Below are 15,299 nucleotides of genomic sequence, written 5' to 3'. Positions count from 1 at the left end.
CGAACCGCAGCTCGCCACGTCGCCAACGCGCGTGGCGAGACAGCTCGGAGACGAGTTACGGGACGGGATATGTCTCGCTGCCGTCTCGTCTCTCCGAGACGAGACAGGGACCACAACGAGACGCGTTGCGGATGCCCTTATAGATTAATAATATATGCACCTCGGACTAATCAATCCCGAAGCCAATGAAGACTTGAAACAAGCCATGATTTCAACAAACAATCATTATGGATTTACGTAGTGTCAAAAGTAACAATAGACTACACGGAAATTTGTGACCATAGCCATAATTTATAAAGATGTATGACCACTACTCCATTTCTATCGCGGTCCCTCTCATATTGCCATCAAAGCACACATCCATCATAAAAATACGACTTCTCACACTCACTTGATGATCACATCAGGCACCCTACTACCATGAAACTTCAACCATCCAATTTCATAATTTGTTGACAATTAATACCGCACGTTGTTACACACATATAAAGATGAACAGGGAAGGGAAGGGAAGTGACATAACACTAAAATCAATGTTTCATAGTAAGACTTGAAGACGTGGTGTGGTTGCTTTGAAGGAACACATTGGATAGGAACGCAAAGTGTTGGTGTGAGTATTGGTAATCTTGAAGCTCTTCCCAAATTTGGCATGCCTCATCCTCATCTGTGGAACTGCGCTCCGCATTTCACTTCTCTTCGAACCCAAACGAAGTTTCCTTTCACTCGACAATATATGAGCAAATCTGCACATTTTTGTCTCCAAATTATGTCTAGTGTAATATAAATCCAAACTTGCCCAAACTTGAGATTTCCAAGGCAAGTCAGTAAATTGGGAACATTGTCTATAAAATTTGAAATTTGGAACACAAAATATGCTAACACGTGTATAATTTTGTTATATACTACTATGTTAGGTGGACTTTATTAATGGTCCAATATTTTGTCTGCCCTTTAGTATTTACCTTAATCTCGAATTTTTCAATATGGTTGGATTGACTGAGACAATTTGTCAGCGCTGGTTGAGAGTGCATAACAAATTTCAATCTTCCCATTCCCCAACTACTAAAATATAAAAGACACCATCAAAATATGTGTAAATAATATTGGGATAAATAATTGACCTCTTGAGAGCTTGTGCATTAGTGCCTCCATTGTTGACAGGCTCAGTTAAGCCAGAAAGCAAATCGACTCTTGAAACTGGACCTTTCAGCAGCCTTTCTCCTATTGCCACAAGCCTTTCCAAGTTCTCCTTGGTCGCAATATCAACCGAATTCTCAATTCCAGTCAGTTCATCATCCTACAATAATTACCAATTAATCTCACACATAATTAATTATAAACACCTAATTAATCAAGGTATTTAAATAAATAATAGTAATAAATGTGACCTGGATCCTGAGGTAATTGTCTTGGGACTGAAGGGCTTGGAACAACAGAGAAGTGTGAATATCAACCATATCCGCACTTGCTTGGCTAAATATTTCAATTAACGGCGTCGTGCCGCCCTCCAGCAGCCAGTCCAAGATCCCCCATTTTGAAGCACGCTTTATGTCGAATTTCTCGTCGACTCTCGCAGCTCCGGTGCCGATCGATATCGTCAGAAGCCGAGGGTAGTCAACCGGCTTCATTCGGAAGTAGTCAACGCTGCTGTCGAACATTTGCCTTATCACTTCCGTTATCGCGATCAGAGTCTGCAGCATCATTCGTTCCAATCAATTCCAACTCAAATTAATTCAAAAAAAATACTACGTATTATATATACACACTTACGGGATTATTTGCAGCGACGCCACCGTCGATCAGATTATACTCTCTCGACTTCCCCTGCCCGTCCGTGGTGGCGAACTCGTGCCCGGGGAGAAACGTTGGAGCAGCCGAAGTACTGATGCAGATGTCTGCGAAATTAGCATCCAGTAACGGATTTCTCTTCGCCTGACCAATTTAAGTAGTTATAATCTAGAACCCGAAAATTGGAGAGTGAACTTCAAATTAGGTACCTCGTAAGTGGAGAAAATGACCGGCTGCATCCGTTTAATGTCGAAAGCTGGAATGATGACATCTGTGATGGCTTGGCTGAGCTTGATGCTCTGCAGCTCGTCTTTCAGAACGCTGTGGAGGTGCTTTCCGTCGTACAGCGGCCCGAGCAACGACTTCACTAGTCTTCCGTAGGGAATGACAGAGCTGCACAAATTAAATGACATGGATTTCAAATTTAGATGAATCATTGATTATTTGTATTGAATTAATTACTAGTCTAGATGAAAAACGTAACTGTGTTTGGGGGAAAATCTTGGGGCAGTTTTCTAGGTAAAAAGGCTTGATTCCCTTTCCGGAGTAGAGGGGGCGGTTGCTTTGATTTGGAGCGGTGAGCATCGCCGTCACGAGGCCGCCGGTGCTCGTTCCGGCAATCACGTCGAAGTAGTCGGCGATTCTCGCTTGCTCCCCATCTACCTCCTGTCCCCATTATTATTATAATGTCAAATCTCAAGTTTTAATCAACACTAGTCTATATATATATAATATAAATTAATGAAGACCTGTAGTTGCGATTCGAGGAAATCGAGGATGACGGCAGGGAGGATTCCTTTGATTCCGCCGCCATCAATGCTGAGAACGGTGATGTAGCGGCTGAACTCCGGCGGCTGATCGGTCTGCCGGAAGCATGGGACTTCCTCCATCATTAATTTTTAGATCGAGAAATTGTAGACAAAGATGGGCAAACGCATTGGTATATACTGTATTTAATAAAAGTTAGGTGCATGGGATGGCTACATAATTTCTTTTTTTAATGTATTTACATGAATATGGCTACGTATGTAGAGTATTTTACAAATTCAAATTTCTGAATTATGACAAATGATGCCTTGTCATGACCAATAACTAATTTGAGTTCCACTCTATCAACTAGTGGTACAAAACAGACAATTAATTTCCAGAATAGCAATCAGAAATTGATCGAATGCAACGTTTCAACTAGGAACAATAAAGCGAAGTCAAGCCAAAGGCAAATGTCGGTGTTTGTTTGGGTAGTGTTTAGTTACTTATGAAACGAATCGATTAATATGTGTAATTAATTAAAGAGTGATCCTGATGTCAATATCTTTTAAACTTTCGATCATATAAATATGTAAAGCAACTGCTGCAATATAAAAATATATGACACACATGGACAAAAAAAGCAGAGACACGCATGCACATGGGTGGTTGACCGTGCTTCCTGGATTTTTTGTCACAATAATATTAATAGTGCGTTCATAATTTGCACCATGGGCACCATAAATCCACGCCATACCAAAAGCTCATTTTGACGTGTTTTTGTCAATTTCTCATTATGAGCGAGCGAGCTCGCTCTATTAGATAACAGAAAACAAAAAGGTCTTGATGAAAGTCAACAACTTGGTATAGATGTCGTCTCCGAGGTATTAGCTCCTTTCATATTGACGCTCATTGGCCGTGAAGCTTGCAACATAAGTGAAACTATCAAACACATTGTTAAAAACGCATGCCAAATTCACAAGCTTGAAGTTTGACGACTGCTTCTAAGAAAGTGGCCAAATGGGTGCCACGACTACTGGTATAATTCAATCTCCATATTGATGGATGAATTTTCCACTCCCAAATGTGTGCTGCAATAGGGCTGTGGCGGCCTGGGTTGCAGCCCTATTGCGAATAGCCTTACAATATATTTTAAAGAAAAAGAAGAAGAAGGGTGAAATTCGTATATAAATAATTTGCTTATGCAACTTGTATTGGGTGGGTGATCCATGTGAGAGCCCTTTTGGGAATTGTGCGCGTTTAGCCACGGTCGTGATTGGTGTTTTCCAATGGAAGGATGAATTTAGTTGGATTTATTAGTAGTGTTTTTTCGGCATGATTCGTGCTGCACTATTTCTTTATTCTCAACGCCTTATCATTTTGTTCATCTTTGCACATATACAAATTAATTTGCTACCTTCGTAAATACGTGCATTTAGCACTTGGCTATGCTAAAATAGGAGAAGATGTGATGGACAAGTCATGAACTCCAGGTCTTCTATTCTAAATACTCTTACGACTGGTTTGTGCAACAAGCTCTGTGTTGTTTCACTGTTTGGCCTCTCTTGTCTATTCAATGTGAATTGAAATTATTATTTTTGTTGAATTTTTTACTGGCTACAAACTAACCGTTTGGACGCCACTATGCCATGGATTTTACTAGTAAAACATAGTAGAAATAACCGTTGGACACCCCTATTTAACTTTTACCTACAAATATAGAATATACTCCTATGAAGTCACTTTTACAAAATAAGTAAAGTAGCTGCAAATTACTAACTGCACTGGAGTAGTTGTTAACCCTTTTCTTATTGATTAGTATCTTGGAGTTGATGAATTTGTTATTTTTAGTTACTTTTTATGGATTGGTGAGAAGCTACGATGACCAAAGTTGGGAAATCACACCAACTGTTGTCTACTTACAGAACTGTATTTAAATTATTAGAAATTGAAGTCATGCTGTCATATAATTGATTGTGCGTGCACCGGCAGAATCGTTTGCACATCTATTTCATATCACATTATTCTGGATCTACAATAATTTAATCAACCTAAGAATAATATTCTAAGTAACTAAAAGTAGAGCCAATGAAAATTGGCCGACAACAATTCAAAACTCACGAGCATTTATGAAAACGATTTTAGTAAAAGATCTCTCAATATATTCGGATTCTTTATTCAAAAATAAATTTCTCATTTTCTTTTCTTTCTTTTTTCTGCATTGGAATTTATGGGGATGGATCTAAGAGCATCCACAACCGTGCTCTTTCCAGCGGCACGGTTGTGGACCCGGCCCCACTTTTTCTGCCTGCTCTCTGGCAAGAGCACAACACCCACAGTTGTGCTCTTCCGCAAAGACGAGCACAATTAATTTAAAATTCAATTAAACAATAACATTTCAATAATACTAAAATTCATTAAAAAAACCTAAATAATATTACAACTGACAAATAAAATAAAAACGACATAATTAAAATCCTAAAAAATTAAAAATTACATAATTAAAATACTAAAAATTAAAAAAACTACTACGCGTTGCCGAATTTCGCCCACATGTGTTTGATTAGGTCTTCTTGTAGTTGATTGTGGATTCGGGTATCACACATTGTGATAAAGGAATGATGAATGGGAGATGAATTGATGTGATAAATGGATGGTGAATGTGTGTATTTATAGATGATTTTTGGGGAAACAAATTAAAAAAATAAAAAAAATTCAGAAAAAATGGGAAAAAACGGCCATATTTTTGGGATTTGGAATTTTTTTTAATCATTTTATATAATTTAAAAATGATTTTTAAAATAAAAATAATAATTCAAAGGCAACGGCAGTCGTTGCCCAATCATAAGCCGCCATGTCGCCTGCTCGCTGGCACGGCGTTGCTCGATGCATCGAGCAGCGCCGTGCCAGCGGCGGCGGTCCTCGTCCTCGCCGCTGGCACAGACGGCGGCCTTCACTCCCACCACCGTTATGGATGCTCTAAGAGAACAAACCGCAAAGAGGCCAGAAAGAGCAAATATTGAAAGGTGAATTATAAAAACTAAATTCCATAAATACAATGACTAACTATAACTAATGCCTCATTATGCTTTTTTTACTCATAAATTTGAAAAAGTTTTTTATTTTGTTTAAGTTTAAACCTAAAAATACGTATTTTTTACTCTAAAAAAAATGAGATTGGTTTTGGAATGGGTGATGCTAAATGACCATAATGTGGTCGGCCATAAAGAGTTAATTTAGTTCATTTACATGTATAAAAAAATTAGAATTACTGATATAAATTTATATGTGTGTGAATGGACTTGTGAGTTGATACTTATCTTTGAATTCCATTACGTAAAACACATTAATATCACGAATTACTGTATACGTTGAGCAACAATCAAGAAATGACAGTAGTAATAAGTTGAGCAAAAACTACGAAAGAGCAACACTAACATGTTGAGCAACATATAATGAATATGATATAAAAGTAAAATCAAGTAGTATTAAACCAAAAATTTGAAAAAAAATCATTTTTTTTGTTATTTAATTAATTTATAGCTGGCCATAATGTGACCGCATAGCTTTATTCTTTTGGAATACCATTGAAGCTAATTAACCACTTCATTTTCGATTTTAGTGTACCATTAAAAATAGTCTTTGACTTGAAAGCTCGTTTTAACCAATTAATTATTTGCTCGAATAAAAAAATGAGATCTAAGTCGCGTTGTCTTCAATGGCACAAGTGCTTCTGTATCATAGAAATACAGGGCAATTATCATGAAATGCAAAAATAATCAAGAATAAATGAAAAATCACACTGAGATCCATTCACATTGAGTGTGAATTGTAGTACCTAGTACTCCATTCACACTAATATAAGTCTTTTTCATAATAAGTGTTTTTTTTAACAAAAAGACTTTTTAAAATTGTTAAAAGTAGTGCAAGGCCTATTTCGATAAAAAAAAAAACACAATCCACTAAGAGCATCTCCAGTGGTTCTGTACATGCAATAGTCCTCCCATAGCCTTGCCACTGCCTCATCATCAGCACTAAAATCCTCCTGCCACATCAACTGGACAAGCAACTGGACATGCAATAGCCCTCTCATAGCCTATCCACATCACTAATAACAATTACTATATAATTTAATTTACAATCGTAGCAACATACGGAATTTAATTTACCAGACAAATACAGGAAAATTGAATAATACTATTAAAATTTTAAAAAGTACAATAATTTAAAAAAAGTACATTAATTTAAAAAAAGTACAAAAATTAAAATGTACAATAAAAAATTACATAAAAAATCACTCCTCGCCGCCGTCCTCGCCTCCGTCGTCGCCCAGCCCTTCGTCGTTGTCGCCGCCGCCGCGGCTACTCCCGCCGGTATCCCTCTGCAACCCCTTCAATTCTTCACGCATGCTCCGGAGCAATACGCGAAGATAAGCCTTCTCCTCGGGGTCCACCGCCGTCCGGAAGTCGGCTAACGTCTTCACCATTTGAGCGCGCGTTTGTTGACGCGCGAAGAATTTGAGCTCCTCGGTGGACCTGCCGAGGGGGGATGCCGACTGGACCTCCTGGGAATGAAAATGATGTCCAAAGCGGGTATATATAGTGTTTCGAAAAATTAAAAAAAATTAAAAATCTGACGCCAGTGTGACGCCGATCCGAGGCCTACAATGGCGCGGTGAGGATCGGCGTGAGAATCGGCGTCAGCCCAATAATCGGCGAGGGCACGCCGATTTCGCCGACGCCGCTCGCAATGGTTCGGCGTCAGCACCGGCGTCCATGAAAAATCGGCGTGCCGGTGACGACGACGCCATTGGAGATGCTCTAATTGTTAAAAGTTGTGCAAGCCATATTTCGTCCACTAATAGATGATGTGCTATTGGGCTGGCTATTGCAAAACAGAAGAGCAGAGAAAACGGAGACAAATATCTCTCTTTTTCTCGAAGAGAATTACTTCGGGCGATAATGGCACAAGTTGATATAGTGCATAAAGGTTTTTATCGAGTGCATAAAGGTTTTTAGAAATTTAATAGAAAGTGCATTGAAAAAAGTTAATAAAATATGAGTATACTTTTATATATTAGTTTTATAATATATAGTGAACTATATCAATAGTCTCTAACTTTTTAGGTTGTGACACCATAAATTCCTAATAAAAAAAATAGCGTCAGAGGACCATACCGTTTAATACAATCACGAATGATGTTTTTACGGACTAAAACACCTTCAGGTCCTATAAGGGCATTTTTGTCATTCCATTATATTGCTTACATATGATTTATGCAACATTTTTGTCAGCAATTTCTTATATAATTTTCTAATAAGTTCTGGTACTCATACGTAATTAAAATTTTGTCATTTACACTTTTTATTTTTTTTATAATGTACAGATAATTTATCAATATCTGCATTAATTAATATGAAAAAAATAAAATGAGACCATTTCTTCCTTATAAAACTCATTTTTTGGTAATTTTACGTGTTTCTATTTCCATAATTTTTTTTGTTTTTTACCTTGATATATGGATAAATTTTACTCCCTCTGTCCCATAGACATAGGCCATTTGGGTTTGACACGAGTTTTAATGTGTAATTGGTAAAATAAGAGGGGAGAAAAAGTAGATTAAATTGATAATGTAAGAGAGAAGGAGAAAAAATTTACTATACATGAATATGGACTATTTCTATGGGACGGATGAAAAAGTTTTAATATGGACTATGTATTATGAAGATATCCTAATTTTGCAATATTAATTTATAAATTTACATTCTCTTAATTTCAAATACTATTATTAATAAATAAAATCTCCAATAATTAAATATCCCTAAATCCTAATATCACATGCTTGAATATTTTCAAAATATTACTCATGTTTCAATTTTATCATGAATGACAAGAAAACTATGCAAATTTATATCTAAAGATTGAATGTTCATATGATGTTAAAAATTTCAGCTTGAGTTAAATTAAAATTCTTAATAAAATATCAATTATAAAAATTGTCTTAAAGTTAGTCTTGGAGTAACAAATTGATTCAATGATATAATATTTTAAATGTTAGTGTTTTCAAGAAAATAATTACTCTATTATTTATTAAATGCAAAATATTTTTTTATTATGTGTATTATTGACTCAGATTTTATTGCATAAATAACTTCACTTTTCCATTTTTTTATTTCTCAAATAATTTCCTACGTGAAATATTATTACCACTAAATAGAAATAGAGGGATATAATAATTTTTTTTTTCTGTGCAAATATTGAGAAAATTTTAATTATGCATGAACCAGAAAATGTTAATACAGTGTCAACACATCCTAGAATCATATGTATTACTATCAATTTTGTTGTTTTTAATATATTATTTATTTTATTGTCATAAATATTTTTTTCCCTTGATACAAATCTCAAATATCATGTTTTGACGTTAATTTTCTGTCATGTTTATTACAGTAGTACTATTCATTTCGTGCTCTCTGACGACGTAGTTGGGCTTATTTGGGCCCAATTAAAGAAAGATGGATTCATATGTTATCAAATTTACTGTTTTTAAGTAGGAGTATTTTATTAAATTTATTGCCATATAGTACATTTTTTTTATTACCTCAATACAAATGAAGTGCCTGAACCAAAGTTTAAGAGAGTGTCCACAATGGGGGAGCCGCGGCCCGCGGCTCGGTGCGCGGCCCCCCATTGCAGAGGCCGAGAGCCGGGGCCCTAGGGCGAGAGACGTGGCTGAGCCGCGGCCGCGGCCTTCACGCGGCTGAGCCGTGTGAGCCGCGGCCCTCCATTGCATCGAGCCGCGTTTTGTGGCTGGGCCGCGGCAAATAATTTTTTTTTTTAATATCGAATTTTTTTTATAAATATACACTCTCATTTCCATTTTTTCACTTCATTCTACACTTCCAATCCCTTCATTTTACACTCTCAAACACTACAAAAAATGCAAGGTGGAGATGGTAATTCCCCGGGGTATGGAGACTCGGGATACGGCAACTTCCCCAATCAGACGTGGAGTCCGCACTCGCCCCAATTCCGGGTCCAGCCATCCCAGCAGAGGAACTTGGTTCGCCAACCATCGGGGTTCGGGGACTACCGACCGAATATGGACGCGATCAACAACCCGTCCCATCAATTCCAATCCTCCCAATTCCAATACTCTCCGTCTCCTCTGTCTGAATCTGATAGATTCACATGGGAACAGTTGATGGGTACACCGGAGACCCCGACATCCGGTAGTGTGGAGATGGAGGCCCCCACCGGGGGTCGCCGAACCGGCGGTGGTGGGGGGCGAGGCGGCGGCTGTGGGAGTGGGAGGCGAGGCGGCGGCGGCGGTGGAAGGCGAGGCGGTGGCGGTGGGGGGCGAGGCGGCAGAGAGCATGGGCCCACCGGCGGCGGGCGAGGCGGAGACAGAGAGCCGGCCACTGACGGTGGCCGAGGCAGTGGTGATCGGCGGGGCGAGAAGTACAACGACGACGAATCCCTCACTGTTGCGCGAGCTTGGGAGGCGGTCACGACGAATCTGGTCATCGGCACGGATCAGACCGACATTTGCTTCTGGAGGCGCATCCTGACGGTGTACAACAGCTTCAAACCAGAAGGCAGTGCCGGACGTGATGAAGGCCAGATCCGGAAGAAGTTCGGCCGGATCAGTAGAGCTGTGAAGAGGTTCAGGAACATTCACGAGAGACAACTCTAGAATGCCGAAAGCGGCCGCAGCGAAGCCGACGTACGGGCGTTATCGTATCAGTTGTTTAATACTGAAAGCTGGCCCAAGTTCACCTACTGGAATGAATACATGCTTCTCCGAGACTCCCCTCAATTCAAGGCGATCTGCGTCGATGAGACCGGTCCTACTGGGAAGCGGACAAAAATCGGGGCCGACGGCACCTACAGCAGTGGTACCGACTCACGTGCATTCGACCTGAATGACGATGTGAGGGATGAGCCCCCCTCGACAATGTCGAGGCGCCAGCGCCCGCAGGGCCAACAATCTGCCATCCGGGAAGCTAGATCCGCTTCCCAAGTCTCTCGGGCGAGCGCGGCGACACCGCACCCTTCACCACCGACCGCGGCGTTGACTCAAACACTGGAGGTGCAGATGATGAAGCAACTCCAGGATAACTTGTCCTTGTACGAGAAGTCGACGAACCCTATCACCAAGATGATGTACTACGACCTCATTCTTAGGTTGAGGTCGGAGTTGGGCTTCTCCGATGGGTCGGCGACGGGCGAAGCAAGCGGCAGTGGGGCCGGTGTCGGCGGCGGTGGAGGAGGTGAAGAAGATGTGCCGGATTCCGATGACGCCACCGAGTAGTTAGCGGTGACGTTTTTTTATCTTTTTATGTTGTGTTTTTTAAAAATTTTCGTTGTAGAATTTTCCCCTATAAAAAATACGATGAAAATTTATCTATAATTCGTAACTTTATTAAATTATGTTAGATCTCAAATTATTAGTCTACAAAAATTTAATATAGTTAAATTAAAAATAACATTAAAAAAGAAAATAAATTAAATTTTTTTTAAAGGGCCACATTTGGTGGCCCTTGTTATTTTTGTTATAATTTTGACTTTTACCATTGTGAAGGCCACAAGAGAGCCACGAATGGTGGCCGTGCCACATTTGGTGGCCTTTGAAGGCCACCATTGTGGACACTCTTAAGGTACTCATAATAGAGCCCTAAAATCAACCAGCTAAAAGCAGTGGAATTTTTTTACTCTAATGTGCGTGGAGATATCGGAGGGAGTCCAGTGCGGCGGGTTTTCCGTCCCTATTGTGGGCCGTTTTGTGTCTGGCAAATTGTTTTTTTTTATTTAACTTTTAATATATTAATTTATCTTTAAACACATTCATTCTTCTTCTATTATTATAGTATTTTAATCTATATTATTTATTTTTTAAATAAAAAATTAAAATTAAAATTAAAATTATGAAAAATAGAAAAATAAGAAGTAGCTGATTTAAGGTCGACATATTGCAGGTGTTGTGGATGATAATATGGATGCCCTTATATATGGTGGTACTAGTTTAAAATATATATTTTCTCCATTCGTCATTAAATGTCTTATTTCTCCTTTTTAGTCTGTCCGTCAATAAATGTTTATTTCACTTTTACTATACTATAGCAAGTGGACCCCACATTCCACCAACTTGCTTTACTCACATTTTATTATAAAAATAATAGTATATAAAAGTAGAACTCACGTTTTCAATCACTTCTTTTACATAGTCAAACAATTTCTTAATATCCGAGCCGATAAAAAATGGGACATTTATTCATGGACGGAGGGATTATTATTAATATTGGTATATTTTTAGAAAAATAGTATAATATTTTAATATATATATATATATATATTTAATATTAATTCAATTATTAAAAATAGCGTCAAACAAGTCTTTAACAACAATTTTTTCTTCTTATACCACAATATCGACAACCATAAAATTAAAATATTCGATCCAACAAATTGGCCGAGAGCTACGAACGCCGACATGAACCTGACAATGGGATGGTCTGTTTGATTATTTATGGCACATTTTTAATATTCCATCCGTTTTTTAAAAATAGCAACTATTTTTATTTTAGGCCGTTTCTTAAAAATAGAAACTTTATAATTTTTCTATTTTAGGACATGAACCTGATGTGTATTTTTCGAGCTTTTATATCAATGAACTAATAACACACAAGCTTAATAAATTAACTCTAAAATTATAACCTTTCTGCAAGAGTACATATATAGTTATAGTAAAAGAGTGTCGAACCACATGGATGCGTTTGATTATTTAACAAGAATTGACAAGATTAATAAACTAAATTTAAGAACTAAAGTACGAAAATGGAGAAACTCAAGAGATAAAGAACATTGCTCCCAACAACATTCGGATGAATCACTATTGTACTGATTCTATATTTAAGTTCATAAACAATTGAGAACGATGATCAATTTTACACTCTAAAAGTACTGAACATACTTAAAGAATTATAGTACTAGTACTAGCTGAACACAAGCCAAAAGTACCTACTCATTAGACTATCATTCCCGCGGAAGCCCAGTAAATACTAGACTAACTTCTCAAAGCCGACAAATATTATGGTTAGTTGAACACTTAACATATAAACATCTTCTCATCAAACTAAACTCCTACAGAAGCATAGTAAGTATTAATTCAACTTTGAAGACTTTTTTACATCAATATTCACTTATACATTTATCTCTGAACAAGATAAAATTAACAAGTTTTTCATCTAAGTTTTCATCCAATTTCCAAGTTAAAGAGACGTTGGAAAGAGGCAACTAAAATACTACATTTGATGCATCAAAACATAGCATAAATAAAATTCGAACCATAGACGAAAACCAAAGCAAATGATTAAATATAGAATCTCTACAAACAATTCATCCTACTAGTGTTAGGAGCAATGAAGAAAAACTAGCCACACATGCTAAAGAAGAAAAACCGTAAGACAAATGGTGATCTCCGATAATCGGTGGTAGTCCGTCTCCGAGATGATGAAGATTGGATGTCGGATCCTCCTCCCTTATTCTTCCTATTCTCTCTTCTTTTCTCCCCTTTTGTCTCCAAAAACGTCCCCCATTTTTTTCCATCTAATCCCCTCTTAAAACTGCTGAGAAAACTGCTGAAATGCAGTTCAAATTGATCCACCCGGCCGGGTGGGTATTTGCAGCTGTAAATATAATCGGGGTCGGGTGGCATGCCTCTGGACGTCGCGAATCTCACCCGGTCGGGTGGAATTTTTGCGCACAACTCACCCGACCGGGTGACATGCCTCTGGACTCCGCCTTCATTAAAAATTGCACCCGGCCGGGTGGAATTCGCAGGCACAAAAATGCACCGACCGGGTGCCTCCCTTTTAGACCTTTCTGGGCAGTTTGGCGAATTTTTGCACAACTTTTTCACCATCCGGGCTTCATTCCTACACCATAAAATATACTTTTGCAAGCATCAAACTATATAAATCATGTAAAGTTAGGGGAATAAAAACGTACAATTTGATTCGCATCAGGACCCCACAATCCACTAACTCAACTTTTACTACTTTTTCCTTTCCCCTCTCTTACTTTACTCATTTTTTCATCTTTCTTACTTTATCAATTCTTCTAACTTACTTTACCAATTGTGTATTAAAACCGGACCGTTTCAAATGTTTCAATTTTTTGAATACTGAGGGAGTAGTAAATATATACATTTATCTGTACACGTTTAAGAAATATAACAATACTAGATATTCCTAATATTAAATGATGTATATATGGGTGAAGTTAATTAGTTTTGATTTTCATTCCTTCCATAAATTAGAATTTCCTAAATTCTTAAAATTATTTTAATATTTATATACTATTCTCGTTAATTATAATAAGAAATTATTGATTTTAATATTCTTTTCTTTATCAATTAGGATTTGCTTTCGAGATTATTTCATTTTTTTATTGTTATAAATTTTTTTGTATGCATAAAGGCATCATATTGTTACACTAAATAGACATCTTTGAATATTAATACTGAGTATTACTATGAATTTTATCGCTTTTGTTTACTTTTTTTATTGTGAGTTTTGTCAAAAGAATTTCGCACTAAATAACGGCATCATTCATTCCTTTCGTATCAAGATTTTCACCACATTCCAAACTGATTTCATAGTCAAAATGAGAATCATATCAGAATAAGTAAAAAAAAGGATTTAATTACCAATCATAGCCTCTTAGAATACCCAAATCAACGCACACTATCCCTCCCCACTAATGCAATTGCAGCAATTAATTAATTAAAAAGTAACCGTTACAATCACAGAAATAACCGAGAGATTAACACCAAATCCGTAGAATAACAATAAATAATCACATCGAGTCTAGTTTAGTAATAATATCCCAACAATACATCGCAAAATCAACTCAACAAATAGTTGGTTCCATTCCCAACAGAGTAACAAAAATAGCCTCCCTTCACGTTCCTGCCACCACGTAATCCAATCCCCCTCTTTCTCTCTCTCTCTCCTCCATCCTCAAATTCATGGGACTCAGATCTCTATTCAAGAAGAAGAAGGAGCCGGAGCCTGACAACGACAGCCTCCCAATCGCAATGGCATCGAGAATGGAGGACGAGCTGGAGAAGGTGTTCAAGAAATTCGACGCGAACGGCGACGGGCGCATCTGCGCGGAGGAGCTGGGGGCGATCATGAGCAGCCTGGGGCACCCGGCGTCGGAGGAGGAGCTTCGGGGGATGATCCGCGAGGCCGACGGCGACGGCGACGGCTTCATCGACCTCCGCGAGTTCATCGAGCTCAACAACACCAACGTCGACGAGGTGCACGAGACGCTCTGCCACGCCTTCCAGATCTTCGACGCCGACAACAACGGCACCATCTCCGCCGACGAGCTCCACAACGTCCTCCGCAGCATCGGCGAGGAGTGCTCGCTCGACGACTGCAAGAGGATGATCAGCGGCGTCGACATCGACGGCAGCGGCACCATTGATTTTCATGAGTTTAAGGTCATGATGACCAAGGGCGCCCGCTTTGACCATTCCAAATCGGAATGATCATTTATGATATTCGGAGATGATTAATGTTTTGCTGATCGGATCTCGAAGATTTTACATTTTTTTTATTTGTTTATATTTTTTTTGTTATTTTTATGTTTTGGTGCTGATTCTCTCTGGTAATGGGTATTTAGTTTAATTTTTTTTTGTCTTTTTCAGTTTTAGTTTTTATTTTGTTGAAACTTTTTTGTCGGGGTAATATATG

At 38.2% G+C, this 15,299-nt stretch overlaps 3 protein-coding genes across 3 annotated transcripts; 2 read left to right on the top strand and 1 right to left on the bottom strand.

Annotated features, from left to right (window-relative positions):
• Positions 1-416: 416 nt before the first annotated feature.
• Positions 417-2,768, bottom strand: LOC121769460 (patatin-like protein 2). Its single transcript, XM_042166264.1, has 7 exons — positions 2,538-2,768; positions 2,273-2,454; positions 1,998-2,181; positions 1,771-1,932; positions 1,389-1,691; positions 1,122-1,297; positions 417-743 (listed from the first exon to the last, which is right to left on the bottom strand). Exons 1-7 carry the CDS (start codon positions 2,679-2,681, stop codon positions 539-541), a joined length of 1,356 nt encoding a protein of 451 aa, XP_042022198.1. The 5' UTR covers positions 2,682-2,768; the 3' UTR covers positions 417-538.
• A 6,707-nt stretch (positions 2,769-9,475) lies between these two features.
• Positions 9,476-10,231, top strand: LOC121766696 (translation initiation factor IF-2-like). The gene has a single exon (XM_042162963.1). The coding sequence runs from the start codon at positions 9,476-9,478 to the stop codon at positions 10,229-10,231; it is 756 nt and encodes a 251-aa protein (XP_042018897.1).
• A 4,211-nt stretch (positions 10,232-14,442) lies between these two features.
• Positions 14,443-15,299, top strand: LOC121767917 (probable calcium-binding protein CML25). Its single transcript, XM_042164247.1, has one exon. It carries the CDS (start codon positions 14,567-14,569, stop codon positions 15,092-15,094), a length of 528 nt encoding a protein of 175 aa, XP_042020181.1. The 5' UTR covers positions 14,443-14,566; the 3' UTR covers positions 15,095-15,299.

The sequence above is a fragment of the Salvia splendens genome, chromosome 15 (genome assembly GCF_004379255.2).
Source record: "Salvia splendens isolate huo1 chromosome 15, SspV2, whole genome shotgun sequence".
Lineage (NCBI taxonomy): Eukaryota > Viridiplantae > Streptophyta > Magnoliopsida > Lamiales > Lamiaceae > Salvia > Salvia splendens.
This window is presented reverse-complemented; position numbering and strand designations above follow the sequence as displayed.

Excerpts from the sequence above, each read along its gene's own strand:
- LOC121766696 (XM_042162963.1), top strand. The coding sequence starts at position 9,476 with ATGCAAGGTGGAGATGGTAATTCCCCGGGGTATGGAGACTCGGGATAC.
- LOC121769460 (XM_042166264.1), bottom strand. The coding sequence starts at position 2,681 with ATGATGGAGGAAGTCCCATGCTTCCGGCAGACCGATCAGCCGCCGGAG. Across the intron at positions 1,933-1,997 it reads TCATTTTCTCCACTTACGAG|GCGAAGAGAAATCCGTTACT; the intron begins GTACCTAATTTG and ends TAAATTGGTCAG. Across the intron at positions 1,692-1,770 it reads GCGTCGCTGCAAATAATCCC|ACTCTGATCGCGATAACGGA; the intron begins GTAAGTGTGTAT and ends ATGATGCTGCAG.
- LOC121767917 (XM_042164247.1), top strand. The coding sequence starts at position 14,567 with ATGGGACTCAGATCTCTATTCAAGAAGAAGAAGGAGCCGGAGCCTGAC.